Source organism: Notolepis coatsorum, assembly GCF_963971535.1.
Source record: "Notolepis coatsorum genome assembly, chromosome: 15".
Taxonomy (NCBI): Eukaryota; Metazoa; Chordata; class Actinopteri; order Aulopiformes; family Paralepididae; genus Notolepis; species Notolepis coatsorum.
In genome coordinates, this window is record NC_140179.1 from 4,670,103 (window position 1) to 4,685,666 (window position 15,564).

Below are 15,564 nucleotides of genomic sequence, written 5' to 3' on the forward strand. Positions count from 1 at the left end.
TTTATTTGTATGACCTGTTTTTGGCCCCCATCAGTGGATGAAAAATCTGTTTTTACAGGAAGTTAAATAGCTCATTCCTTTGTGTTCATTGTTCATAAAATACAATAATATATGTGCTTATGTAGCACCAAATAATATATATTTGACTATTTTGGTCTAAGAGACTAACACTAACTAAGCGTAAGGTATCAAGTTATTCATAAAACGGGACAATAGTCAAACCAATATCTAGACTATGGTACAGGATTTGATGACTAATCAATAGGGGAACCACCAAAATGACATTCCTGTTTCCTGCTGCTAAAACATATATTTTTCAGGTATGGATGTCCATATATCAGTATCGGGTCCGATACTGTGCTCATGTACTCAGAAAACGACTCTTAATACTACTACTCTGTACCATGTTTGTTCAGGAAAACACTAAATGTAATTATATTCATGTTATTTTATTATATTTATATTATTTTAAACATAAAATGTCAGCAGCATCATGTTGAATATTTAATTTGTTACAGTCAGAAAGTGAGGAACATCTGATCAATCTTCAAAGTCATTGTTAGAATTGTAATCATATTGCAGTCATTGGTATATATAGTATATTCTCAGGTTTTGAATCCAGAACATCTTTTTAGAGGATTCCTAAAGGTTTAATCCTCCAGTTTGATATTTTTTTCTACTCCAGTGGCATTGGTGTCAATGGTTCCAGTCCCAGCTCCTTCCTGTATTGGTCCATGTATGGTTGAGCTGCCTCCCAGACCTGAAACAGTGGAATGAAAAATGAAGACCATAGTCATTGTCTTGACAGTAGTTTTCTCCATTATACTGCATTTGGGGTGAGAGGTAAACTGACCAAATGTTACAATTTCGTTACGCCCCCACTATGAGAATGCACTGGAGCTGGTGACGTTGGATGACTACAATGCTAAGCTATAGTTAATCAATTTCTTTCCTATTTTTAAACCCCTTCAAAATTCTAAATCCCCTGCCTTAGCGCAGAGAGAAATCGATATTAGAAGATCTTGTTCAAGGTAAAGAGCCTGTGTGAACCACAGAAGAAGCTCATGTAATAATAACCCATACATTTCCCCATGCTGAGCCTCCCTCCCTTATTTTGGTAAGGATAATTGACACATGTGAGGGGTCTATTGGCTAGGGCCTGATGCATTTACGTACATAAAGCAAGAACAAAAAAGGTTTGGTTGGAAACTTGCCTTGTCCTCTCTGAGGAGTGTGTGAGCAGCTTCAATGTCAGGACTCATGTGTCTGTCTCTGTCCCAAGGCCTGAGAGAAAAGACGGGTCAGTATGTACAGTGTTTTAGAACACAGACCAGCCACCTACTGCACAAGTACCAAACCTGACACGGTCTATTGTTGCTATACGTTATTAACACAGTTTTAGGAGGAGGGATTTGAGATCAATGACCACACTTCACCGTGCCAATTTTACAGACACACTTAGGGTCGGGTCACATTCACACAAAATTCTTTTCGTCTCTCAATTCTGCGCCCAGGTTACACGGCTCGGGAGTCGCGACCGAGACGTTCTACCGTGACCCGGCTTCCTCTATCCGTTTTGCCAATTAGAAGAGGAATTGACGAGTACCCACTAGCAAAACTCTTGACACCGCTCTCACCTGTGAGCAGGGGAGCAGGGCTTCCCTGGGTTAAGTACCAATCTGGCCCCTTCGGCTGTGTCTCTAACCCCTCCCACCTCGTGGCCCCCTTGTCCATTTGGCTTTAACTTCCTGCTCCCTCGGCTGTCTCAAGTTTCATGTTCAAGTTTGTTTATTAATTGTCATAGTAAAATACAGAATACTTTATCATGAAATGCCTTTTTCTCTATGAGCCCCTGGGAGTGTGCTAGATAAAAATAGATAAAAAGTATAAAATAGAAAAAGTCAAAAGTACGTCAAATAAAGTGTTCAGTCAATATACATATGTACAATATACAATACAGAGTAAAAAGAGTAACAGTGAGGTACAATGCAGAAATGGGATGAGGTACAAACTTGGTGTAAGGTGCAATGAGGTATGAATTGTAGTGCAAATCTCTTTACTAATAAATATAAAGTGTGTGTTAAGGTCAGTGTTGCGTTACTGATTTCAAAGCTGGTCGCACAATGTTTTAATGACGCCACGTGCACGCGCGCTCCCGGTCATGCGCATAAATGTACCCTCGCATCCGCACGGACTAAAGACGATGCCTAATTGCCTCTACGAATGGAATGTAACACATTTCATTCACAAGTTTTGTGTGAATGTATCCGAGAACGTATTTGAACACACCAGACGACCTGCGCTATTGATATGGATGTGTGTGCTGTGAGTGTAGATGATGGGTTGTTACATTGTGTTATTGTTATTGTCGTTGAGCATCCTGATGGCCTGGGGATAGAAGCTCCTTCTGAGTCTCTCTGTACCGGCCATGAGACTCCGGCCAGACTCAGGCCATTCCCGTGGCAACCGGCGCCTCTTCAGTTCAAGTTTCTTTAATAGTTGTCATACAGAAGTACAGAATACTTTTGTACAAAATGCTTCTTACTGTTGCGCTCCAGCACATATTCCCTCCTCCTCCCACCAACCTCTTCCCCTCCAGCGCCGCAGTCACCTTTCCCAGGTAAGTACCACTCTGGCCCCTTCGAAACCAGAACAGCAGCCAGGAGGAGCCACCGCCCTCCATCTCCACAACTCCATCCTCCATACCTGAGGACACTGGGCTCTTCACCGATGACGCCCCTTCAGAGGCTTTTTACCAAGGCTGTTGGTTCACATCTTGGCCTGTCTTCTTCATGGCTTAATCCGCCCTTTACAAGATCGACCCAGCTGTCATTGTATGGTTGCTTTTGGGGGTGTGAATGGTCCAGGAAATCCATCTGCATCCATACTAGGGGTGTAAAGGTACACCGTATCCGTACCGAACCGTTTCAGTACCGGACCTTAGGTTCAGTACGGCTGTGTACCGAACGAATACAACGGTATGTTAACGACTAACGACCGCCCACCAGGGGCTGTTTTTTTTCACAATCTAATATAAATGATTTAAAATGTCTTACAAGACGATTATTAATTTCAATATAGAATATTCGTTGACCGCCCTACAAGTACAATTAATTACTGCTCACTACATCACCCCTGAGTGGAACATGGAAAGACACATTTCCCCCCACTGTACTGAAAACCCGTACCGAACCGTGACTTCAAAACCGAGGTACGTACCGTACTGTGGTTTTTGTGTACCGTTCACCCCTAATCCATACTGACAACTCAGCTACTATCCACGTTATCAACCACTTAAATTGTTAAGTTAAATCCCATCCTGCCCCATGTCTCTCCTGGCTTCATGCCGTCTCACCGTCACGTGGATTTCAGTCAGCGACAACTTTATCCTCCACGCAGCTCACATACGCAGTCGGCCAATAACATCGCTGACTCACTCTCGTTTTCCAATTACCGAGACTCCCGGTCCCATCCTTTTCTGAGATGACCTTTCAGAGTAACTCGCCCACTACAACGGCTCATCCATAATCCTCAATGCAGCATCCTTCAAAGCCTAGCCCCTCCTAGCACACTGAAATCATACCAGACCATCTGGAGCAAGTTCAACGCTTTCCACCACTTCTACACTGCATCAACGCTGACCTTTGATCTCACCACCATCACTTCATAATACAACTCATTCATAATAATATGACTCATTCTTGTGTGGTGGGTTCTGCAAAACATACTGAATATGAGGAAGATGACACATTTCCAACCTGTGCCAATGGCATAAAAATGGAACAGTTCCTGTCTTCTAAATGAGCATGACTTTTACACAGGTGTGCTCGATAACACTGAGATCTTAAAAAAGGATAATAATAATGTTTTATTTCTGGATCTACAAATCAGGAAAAACATAGATTTGGTGTCGGAACACCTTCAGCTTGTCAAAGAAGGTCCAATATTTACCTTGATTTCTACATATCCCATTGTGGTGAATGGAGTCTGCGCCTGCTCTAGTCTCTTTAGATGGAAGAGGGCAGGAAGCCCAGGCTTTATATAATTCACATGATGCAAAGTAGTAGAACTAACTACTACTAACTACTGAAACGCCTATGGTTCTGTCATGAAAACGTTTGGGATTCTTTAGCTTTAAGTATTGTTCAGAGACGATTTTGGCTGGCAGGAAGTACTGCTGCAAAAAAAATGTTGGCGCTGCGATGGCAAGCTCCACACTCTCTGCCCTTTAATCACTGGAAACAGTTATTAGCTGATGTTGTAACAATGGAGCTTTCTACAGCTAGATTCAATGGTGCAAACTATCAAACAATAGATAGCTGGAACCATATTCTCTATCAAGTTAGGACCTTTACTATATAGCTAGCAGGACATAACTAATTATATCTGTATAATTCCTTTTATTTTTTATTTTCTTGGTCTTTGTTGAAATCTTTGTTCAATTATTTTTCTTCTCAGGCCTATGACGGGGTGGGTTGGGGGGGGGGGGGTTACTATTATTAGTATTATTATTATTATTATTAGTATTATTATTTTATTTATTTTTTGTCAACGGTGGTTGGTGCAGGGGTTAGGGAGTAGGAGTTTTTTAGTTTAAATGAGGCAAGGGGCAAGCCAATGCGTGTAATTGGCAAATAATTAAAATGTATGTTTTATGTGCATTGTATGCCTGTACCTGTGCCTTTTCTTCCAAAAAATGAAAAAAAAAAAAAAAAAAAAAACGTTTGGGAAACCCATCATCTACAGGCCAATATCTACGGATGCTGAATGGGGGGGGGTTACCTGACGACAGATCGCACCAGGTCATAGACCTTCTCCAGAGGAGCAGTGGACCTCAGAGGTCGCAGGAACTCCAGAGCCTGACAGGCAGCGAGCAGCTCGATGGCCAGCACTGTTGTACACAAGATGGTGATGATGGTACATATACAGCTCAGTTGATTTTCCATCACATACTGTATTATGGTCATATAACAGTCACTGACACATCTGCAATTATAAGTATGTACAGAGGTGGACAAAAACTACAGAAATACATGACTACCTAGTTACTTTGATAATCAAGTAATCGGTAAAGTAACTAGATTACATTTTAAAGGAGTAATCAGTAATGAGATAATTTTTACAAGTAATCTGTAGCATCACGGATGACTCCAGCTGAAGTGCTGTTACTTCACTGAAATACAGGTGCAGTTCAATGAATTAGAATATCGTGGGAAAGTATTTGAATTTCAGTCATTCAATTCAAAAAGAGTAAAACTCTCATAGATTATAGATTCATTACACACAAAGTGAAATATTTCAAGCCTTGTTTTAATTTGGATGATTATGGCGTTACAGCTCATGAAAGCCCAAAATTCAGTATCGCAGAAAGTTTGAAAAGAAATGTATATAGAAAATGTCGGCCTTCTGAAAAGTATGTTCACGTATGTTCACTCAGTACTTGGTTGGGGCTCCTTTTGCACAAATTACTGCATCAATACGGCAAAATATATAGACTTTTCCCACGATATTCAAATGCATTGAGCTGCACCCTGTATATGACTCCAGCAGGGGTGCTGTCACTGATTCTTGTCTGACTCTGGAGACCATAAAGTTGGTGAGTTCCTTTACTTTAATGTAAAAGAACGGTGTCGTTTGTCTACCACCGCTAGAAACAAAAACCTCAAGTCCAAAAAGTAAGCATACTTAACAAGAGAGATTATTAGGTATTTCCCACCTCTGGGAGGATAGTAATGTAAGAGCGTTACCTTGTTCCACGTGCTCCACTACGATCAGGGCCTTCCTGGCCGCCCAGCCCCCCATGGAGACGTGGTCCTCCGTCGCAGCGCTGGTGGACAGGGAGTCCACGGAGGACGGGTGGCACAGCGCTTTACTCTCAGACACTGTCGGGTACAAACAGTGTTCGTCACTTCTTCCATTATAGGGAACTTTGTATGTTCTTGTATCATGTATATACAACTGTTGGATGTATCTGCATATATTTCAGCGACTTCGGGTTCTTGAGAAGCGATATACAAATAAAATGAATTATTATTATTATCCGTGTTCACATACCTGTACAGTACACATACCTGTATATTATATCTATATCTGTATATATCCCATACTTACTCTTAATAGTTATACCACTGGCTTACTACCATAGTATATTTATACCTATTTCACCTTTTATACCTATGTGTATAGCTATTTATACCTGTATCACTGTATAGCATAATTATACTGTGCATACAGTACAGTACAGTACAGCAACAGTGGTTCAGGAGGCAGAGCATTTCCCGCTCCTCCCGGGCAGCGTGTCGAAGTGTCCTTGAGCAAGACACTTAACCCCTAACTGCTCCTGATGAGCAGGTTGGCACCTTGCATGGTTGCCTCTGCCGTCGCTGTGTGAATGTGTGAGTGAATGGGTTAATGTGAGGTATAAGTTGTAAAGTATAAATGCAGTTCATTTACATACACCAGTTTAGCATTATGTTACTCAGTAGCTTGTTATATATATCACATCACCTGTATATTGTATATTGTTGTTAATGCACTTTACAGTTACATTTGTTAGATGCCAACTTCTTTCCGTTGTACGGTACTTGTGCTGTGCATTTGAATGGTGATGCCATGTTTAGCAGGCATCCCATGTTTAGCCATGTGAAATATACAGAAGAAAATACAAGAAAATAACTTTAGCCAAATAACTTAGGCTTATTCTCTGAAATACAAGATGATCTAATTGAGTATTTACTTTCACTTTTGGCACTTTTCAGGACTCTCTACCGGTCCTGGAATGTCTCTACTTAAAGGGAATCTGTACTCCACCACTGTACACACACACACACACGCACGCACACAGACACACACACACACACGCACGCACACACGCACACACACCACCCACCCACCTAGGGCCGCAGCGGTGCAGTGGGCCAGCATGAAGCCTGAGTTGAAGCCTCCGTCTGGGACCAGGAAGGCGGGTAGTTCACTGAGACTCGAGTTGATCAGCCTCTCGATCCTCCTCTCGCTCATGTTAGCCAGCTCATGAACCCCTATAGCCAGATAGTCAAGTACCTGCAGAGGGAACCGGGCGGGCAGAAGACAGCTTTCTAAATGTATTTGTTTGATTGATTGATTGATTGATTGAAAATTTTATTAACAGATTGCAGAATGGGTACAATACAGTACGGCTCAATACACACAATTGTTAAGGGGATGCAGACCAGAGAAAGACTTTCGTCTTGTTTACATCAGGGTCCCCCATTTTCAATTCATCATAACAACATATATGACATACTGTACATGACATACAGCTAGACAGTACTGCTACATCTAGACATTTATGACATACCAGATCTACAAATACAGTACTGTTTGTGATACAAGAGTCTAAAAAAGAGAGTATATACATTTGAGGGGGAATAAACTGTACATTGGAGGAGGTTGGGTAGGTGGGATGGGATGGGGTGGGGGGGGACGACTGTACATTGTCACATACAAACATGTACATGTGTTAATGTGTACACTGCATTATACTAAATGAAATGAGGACTCTGTGTGCCTCTACTACAGTACCTTCGCTGGGTACTCCCCGTGAAAATTCCCACCAGAAATTGTCTCCGCAATCTCTGTAAATACCAGCTGGGGAATAGATAAGGACTGATGAGAAACATCACTGGGTGTGGGCCGGTTTGTATAACAAACGGGAAAAAAGAGAAGAAATTATGGTTTTGCTAACAATGCCCTCTTGTGGCAAAAGCTGTAATAACGAGACCAATAGATTGGAAGAGTAAATGCCACCCGCTTGAACAAGTCCTGTGTCTGTCGCCTCAGAGACAGTTTCAGTTAATTATTTTCGAACATGAGCTGAATTTGTATAAGTAAATAATTAAAAAATTTTAAATTTTTTGTAATATTTGTATTGGTTTTTTAAATGATTTTTCACATACAGTTACATCCAGTTCATCTATGCCGTCATCCACACCATATGCAAGCAAAAACAAATCAAAAAGAAAAACAAGCAAAAAGGAAAGCAAACCATGCCCATTCACATGTAGACATACATATATATATATATATATTTTTTTTTCTATCCTAAGCCTGTCCATACAATGGGGCATTGAGCCTTTAGAAGGATCCGAGAAATTTCAGCAGGGAAGTAGTCTAATAGTGGGGCCCACACCTCCTGAAAGGAAGCGTCGTTGCCTCTATGCATTGCACAGTGTCTTTCATGGGGTAGCACACCGAAGATCTCTCTATACCACATTTGTATAAGTAAAGTTTCTGATTCTGACCTGTTCACAAATTAAATGCCTTTAATAACACAGCACAAATCAATCAATCACAAAGTTACTATATACATTTTGAAGTAAAAAAAAAATTATTTTCTGAAAGCATACTTTTTATGAGCGTATATGTATTCAAGTATACTAACATTGTGTTAAATTGAAACCCCTTTCAGTTGTACTTAGTGTGTTAAGATGTTCTTAAATATATTGAAATTATACTTTTGATGTATTTTTTGTTACTTTTGCTTTTAATATATATAGTACACAAATAGTACACCTTTAATATACGTTTACTAAAGTACAACTTATTGGACAGTTCACCAGAAAGCATGGTGATTTATTTTGCACATAATCTCACACTCACACATCCAAAAACTCAGATTTGTACACATTCATTGAGTTATTGAGAGGAAATCTATTTGAATATAGCCACCAATGACATTAAATCCTTGCGTTGTGTTAATTACAGCTCAATGAAATGATGTAGATGAAAAAATAGCAATACCTTGTCTTATAGGGACTGCTATCTTGTCATTTAATTTAGCTGTAATTACCACAACACAAAGATTCAATGTCCCAATTACATCACTGGTGGCCAGATTCAAACTCATTTTCTCTCAATAACTGTCAAACTAAATGAATGTGTGCAAAACTGTGAAGAGTTTTTGGATGTGTGTGAGATTATGTGCAAAATGCAAAATGCTGTCTGTTTAGTTTTTAGTTTTTGTTTGTGTAAAAACTTTATATATATATATCAATAAAATAGGATTACAAAAAAATAACTGTTCCCCATTTTTCTGGGGACCTCACATCGGGAACCACTGTTCTACTTTATACTGACATTTAAGAATACCGGGAAATGGGAGAGTGTAGAAAGAAGACACAGGGAGATGGGAGAGACCTGAGAAGGATACTGGGTTGTCAGTGGCGCTGTTCAGTTCAGTGGCGATCACCTTCTGGACGAAGGCTATGGTGTCGTTGGCTATTCCATGAACCTGGAACGAGCAGGAACAACATCGAACAACTGTCTCAGACTCTGCCAAGTTGAGAAATACAAATAATTAGGGATGCTCGATATTGGCTCTTTTACCGATACCGATATACCGATATTCTCCAACTCTTAATTTCCGATACCGATATCAACCGATACCGATATATGCAGGGTTCCCCCCCCCCCCCCCCAATTTTTTTTATAATTTCAGGTAATTAACATTACATATCTCTTGTTGTGGAATTAACATAACATTATGCATACTTTTGACAATAAATAAAATCAGAATTAGTTCTTACTTGCTTGCCTGGGTAAATAAAGGTAATAGAAATGTAAACAAATTTGAAAACCGATACCGATATTTTCCGATATCACATTTTAATGCCGATATCGGCCGATAATATCGGACATCCCTACAAATAATACAAATGATCCCTCTACCTGTGGGATACAGCGCAGGGTGTATGCGTCCTGAATGCGACCGCATGATCTGTGGCTCTCTATACAGGAAATACAGCAGAGGAAAATCAGCAGCAGGAAATGGTACATTTAGCATGATTGTGTGACGAAGGATTTCATTGTCTTTATTTAGACTCTAGGATAAAAGAAACAATTGTGCGTGCGTGCGTGTGTGCGTGTGCGTGTGTGTGTGCGTGCGTGCATGCGTGTGTGTGTGTGTGTGTGTGTGCTCCTGCCCATCTATTCTTGTGAGGACCAAATGTCCACACATGAATAGAAACATTAGCTAAATGTGTTTAGGGCATTCTGGACAGTCCTCAAAGGTTATGGCTAGAATAAGAGTTTTTGGTTAAGGTTAGGCTTGTGTTCCCATGTACGGAAAAAGATTTAAAGAAACATTCTGCGTTCAGAAAGTTTTATAAGAAACTGTTTCTGTCTTCAGAAAGTTTTATAAGAAACAAATAGTTTCTGCCTTCATAAAGTTTTATAAGGAAGTTTAGTTTCTGCCTTCAGAAAGCGTTATAAGAAACATATAACTATATATAATCTATATATTTCTTATACTACTATATGTTAAATGACTCTCTGCTCAGCCATTTAAGACAGATTCTCTATGATTTTTTTAAACAATCATATACTGTATGTGGATTTACCTCCATATGTTTTACTTTTCTTTGGTAGACCATATAAAAATCTTGTAAGATTTGTATATGTTTTCTCCATATGGGTTGTGGTTAGGGAAAGATTTATGGTGAGGGTAAGGATTGATGCTAGCCATGTAGTGATGAGGGTAAAGGTTCGGATATGGGTCTAGGCCAGGGAATGAATGTAGTCAGTAGTACTCACAAGTATATACATATACAGTAAATATATATAATGTTATATGTGTGTGTGTGTGTGTGTGTGTGTGTGTGTGTGTGTGTGTGTGTGTGTGTGTGTGTGTGTGTGTGGTGGGGTGCAGGGCCGGATGTGGACGTATTGATGTAGGTGTATCTAGTTGCGTGCGATTGCTCTTTTCTACCTGAGATCTGGGAAGGGAATATGTCAGAGTCTAGCAGTGAGCGAAGCCTGGCAGCGACCTCCATCTGACCTGGGTGTGGCCTCACAGCATGCACCGCTGAAACACCAGAGCCACCATTAGAGCAACACAATGAGGGTCTTTTAGTATGTATACTTGCTTTTAACCGTGCGTGCGAGTAGACAATCGGCATTTCTCTCTAAATAAAACTGATAAAAGAAATTGGTAAAAGAACATAAAATGTGTGGAGCAAAACATTTGATAAAAAGTCAACAGAAGGCTCTACTAAAAAGGTGAGTTTTGAGGCCTTTCTTAAAAACATCCACAGTCTGTGGTGCTCTCAGGTAGTCAGGGAGAGCATTCCACAGACTGGGAGCGGAAGAGCAAAAAGCCCGATCTCCCATAGTGCAGAGATTTGTCCTTGGGCGCTGGAGGAGGTTTGCCTGGCCAGAGCGGAGATTTCGAGGAGTGATGAGTTCTTTGAGGTATAGGGGGGCGTTTCCGTAGAGGCATTTGTGGGTGAGCAGGGAGACTTTGAACTCAATCCTGAGTGAGACAGGGAGCCAGTGAAGGGACTTGAGGATGGGAGTGATGTGGTGGTATTTTCCGCACTCTCATCAGGATCCTAGCAGTGTGTGTGTGTGTGTGTGTGTGTGTGTGTGTGTGTGTGTGTGTGTGTGTGTGTGTGTGTGTGTGTGTGTGTGTGTGTGTGTGTCTGACCGCTGTGGAAGGCCTTTGTGGTGCCCCTGAGGGCCTCGACGCTGAGGGCAGCGATGATGTCAGCTTGTCTGGCCACGCCCAGAGCTCTCTCCACAGCCTCCGCCCCCAGTGATGTCATCAGCTGGGTCCCGTTGATCAAAGCGATTCCCTAATCAATAACGTTATTTTCGTATTATCACTGATGATCAGTATTAACTCAGAAATGTTAAGAAGAGATTTACTATAACATATTTTCATAACCGAATACGCTACCCTCATGAAGATAATTGGGTTGCTGTAACACTGTTTGAAGCTAGAAAGCTACTTAAACAATTATTGTTTCAGTTTTGTGAATGTGTAGGACGCAATTTTGTTTACAATACATTATAAAGAAGTGTCTTCTTGGCCTCAGACTTTGTTGAGATTTATAATAACATTAGAGTTACGTAAATACAGTATACACATTCCACAGGTCATTGGAGTGTAAACACACTTTAAACATTAATAACTTGCTAGGTAGTTTATACAGTATATAGCTTCAAACAATGTTCCAGGGATCCACGTTGACTATCTATGAAAATATACCATAGGATTTCTATTTTATTTTATAAAAACAATTTCTCTCAAAAGCTTCACATTTCACAGAACTACATTGGTGCGTAGAAACGTTATTACATTTTTGTTCTATACATGTTCTCTCTATCATACAACCACTTCCTCTCGCTGAACCTACTACAGTAACGCTACTACCTCCTTTGGCTTCAGCACCAGTGGTGTGAGTCCATGGCCTTCCAGGACCTGGAGGAGAAAAGGAAAACAGTAGCAAACAACAAACCTGGACACAATAAAACCAATCAATCATGTCAGAAAAAATTTAAGAATGTCTTTCTGTGTGCAGAGAGAATGCCCATTCGGGGCTTTAAAAGGTAACAATGTGAAAATCTCACGGCCTTGGCGTCGGCCCAGCCACTCTGCGGCGACCACATCCTGCCCTCTCCCATCAGACCCAGGGCGAGGTGGGCCAGGGGGGCCAGGTCCCCGCTGGCCCCCACTGTCCCCTTCTCTGGGACCCAGGATAAACACGAGGCTGGACACACACACACACACACACACACACACACACACACACACACACACACACACACACACACACACACACACACACACACACACACACACACACACACACACACACACACACACACACACACACACACACACACACACACACACACACAGCACACACAGCACACACACAGCACACAGCCCACCCCAAGTAAAACATGTGTTTATTTTTCTGTACTGAAAGTAAATGTTTTGCATATTAGGTATGTTAACCCTTTCACTACCACACTACAGAAGGTTAACCGTCTGTAGTAGTGTGATAGTAAAGGGTTAACCTTCTGTAGCGTGGTAGTGAAAGGGTTAACCTGCTGTCATGGCAGTGAAAGGGTCAACCCTCTGTATTGTGGCAGTTGAAAGGGTTAACCATTTGGTAGTGTGGCAGTGAAAGGGTTAATAGTATATTTCTACTCATATGTACTTTTCTGAGTATGCGTGCAATGTATTAATGTATCATGTACTAATTCAAAGCATGTTTAGTATGATAGTCATTAATATGCTGTAAGTGTAATCTAAGTACACAAGATGTTTACCAAACTTAAGTTACTTACTTTCGTAAACCTAATAAAAATTTACTATTTTGGTAAGCAAAAGTAACCAGAAATACATCAAAAGTATCATTAAAATCAATTTTAAGCACATCTTAACACACTAAGTACAACTTGTAAATTGAAAGTGGTTTCAATTTAACACAACTTTAGTATACTTGAATACATATACTCTGAATACATAAAAAGTATGCTAAAGTATACAAAGTATACTTTCATAAAATATACTTAAGTATACTTTTTTTCTTTTGTTACTTGGGACTTCAAAATGTATCTAGTAACTTTGTGATTGATTGATTTGTGCTGTGTTGTTATCTATTCATTATTTTGTCTGGGTTTACCATTAAAGGCCTTGATCATGGTGTGAACCGTCTCCATGGCAATGCCACTGTGCCCTTTGGCCAGGACGTTGATTCTCAGAGCCAACAGCATGCGGGTCCTCTCTGTACTCAAGGGGTTGCCAACACCTACACACATACACACACACACACACACGCACGCACGCACGCACGCACGCACGCACGCACGCACGCACGCACGCACGCACGCACGCACGCACGCACACACACACACACACACACACACACACACACACACACACACACACACACACACACACACACACACACACACACACACACACACACACACACACACACACACACGCACACACACACGCACGCACGCATGCACAAAATGTTATGAGTTGTTCATTCTTACAAAAAAAGTTAATAATCTATCCTGGTACTGCCATGGTAAATGTCACATATTGCCATGATACCAAATTTGTGCTTTAAATAAATACATTTTATTTCATTTAAATCTAATTTAAATCACGATATAGCGACGGGGGTATTTCCAGCATAATGGTTGTGAAATACCACGACACTTTTTTTTGTGAGGTGTCATAAATGTGAAGGTGTCATTTCCAACAGTGGCCACCAACCAGCACTGTGAGATCGAATCAGATTCACCTGCAGCTCCCTGAAGGCAAAACAAGCACAGGAGATCATATAAGACAACACGTGTGCAACACGGCCTATCAGCCATGCAGTCATGAATGTACACACACATGTTCCCACGGAGAACACCTTGGACAGTGTTTAATCAGATGTGGAAAGGCTGGCTTTTTCTCAGTGAGTGATACAACACATGTAAAGTTAATGGACAACCACTTACAGGAGTTTCTCTTGAGGTATGATCGTACGAGCAAAGTTACCAAATCCGGTATTAACTCCATACACAGCTGCAAAGGGAATGGGGGGGGGGGGGGGGGGGGATACACATTTGTCACGTTTGCAGTAACTGTACACACACACACACATGGTACAGTAATGCATTGTTCTTTTTCTGTTTAAAAAAAGCGGTCCATATACAGTATACCTCTGTTTTCCTTTAGGATGGAGTCAATCACAGCTCTGGCTCCAGTTACTCTCTGCTCAGCTTCACGGGTCAACTGGGAAGGAACCACGAGGTCAAGTGCTACCGGCGGTTACCTCATTGTAACACTTCCTCCGGTCCTGGTCCTGTGGGACCAGGACCCAGACATTCACATTCACAACCTCCCATCAATAAACCTCAGAACATAACATTGCCAACCGGTGGGCTGATGCAGATCTGGCATCAGCTCACACACCAACTCATTATTGTTTATTGTCAGTTGTGTTTGTTGTGTGTATTATCTGTGTTGTTGTTGTTGTTGTTGTTGTTGTTGTTGTTGTTGTTGTTGTTGTTGTTGTTGTTGTCTCCACTGTGTTAGTCTTGTGTTCCCCTGTCTGTGGTTTGTAAATATGTGTTAGTCTGGTTGTTTAATTGTTATTGTTGTCCCAGTGTACTGTGTTCGGTTGGTTCTGTCTATCACACCTGTGTCCTGTTTGTAATTACCCTCTGTGTCTATCAGTGTCTTGTCAATTAGTCTGTGTATATAGTGTTGTCTGTCCTGCCCTCCTGGGCGCGATCATTGCTAAATGTTACCGTTGTATGTCAGTCGTGTTTTTGTCTTGTGAAAGTAAACTGTTCATCACCACGTCGACTTCTGTCTCATTATACTCTGCCACCTGGCTTCATCACCATGCCGAAGAAGCGTACTAATCGTAACACATCATTAATGTATAGAATACCTCTTTTAGTCTGTATATAGTAGGGTATTCCAGGGGCGGTGCGCCCTATAAGCCCGCTATGCAAGTTGCCCAGGGCCCCAAATGTTGTGCAGCCCCACCTCCCCCAAGCATGAAAGTGGCATTTTAATTTTGACAAGGTGTAGTGAGACAGAAAGAATAATAATAATAATAATAATAATCTATATGGGGGCTATACCCATTGATTGTTTGGATCATGGATTGAGCCTTTAACATATAGGCTTGATGATCAAATCAAAGGTTTCCTCCAACCATCCAACCCCACACAGTATATCTATTTTAATAGTTGAAACAATGTCTTTTTTTCAAACCTTAA

General features: G+C 41.1%; 1 protein-coding gene across 1 annotated transcript; it reads right to left on the bottom strand.

Moving 5' to 3' along the window:
* Positions 1 to 676: 676 nt before the first annotated feature.
* Positions 677 to 14,348, bottom strand: LOC311241639 (histidine ammonia-lyase-like; the record flags this gene model as incomplete). The annotated part of the gene is made up of 15 exons (XM_084330516.1): positions 14,290 to 14,348; positions 14,057 to 14,094; positions 13,452 to 13,577; positions 12,388 to 12,527; positions 12,191 to 12,238; positions 11,462 to 11,609; positions 10,745 to 10,840; positions 9,706 to 9,764; positions 9,188 to 9,268; positions 7,561 to 7,626; positions 6,894 to 7,059; positions 5,748 to 5,882; positions 4,783 to 4,891; positions 1,215 to 1,284; positions 677 to 760 (listed from the first exon to the last, which is right to left on the bottom strand). The coding sequence occupies exons 3-15, from the start codon at positions 13,540 to 13,542 to the stop codon at positions 677 to 679; spliced, it is 1,293 nt and encodes a 430-aa protein (XP_084186642.1). The 5' UTR covers positions 13,543 to 13,577; positions 14,057 to 14,094; positions 14,290 to 14,348.
* Positions 14,349 to 15,564: the final 1,216 nt, after the last annotated feature.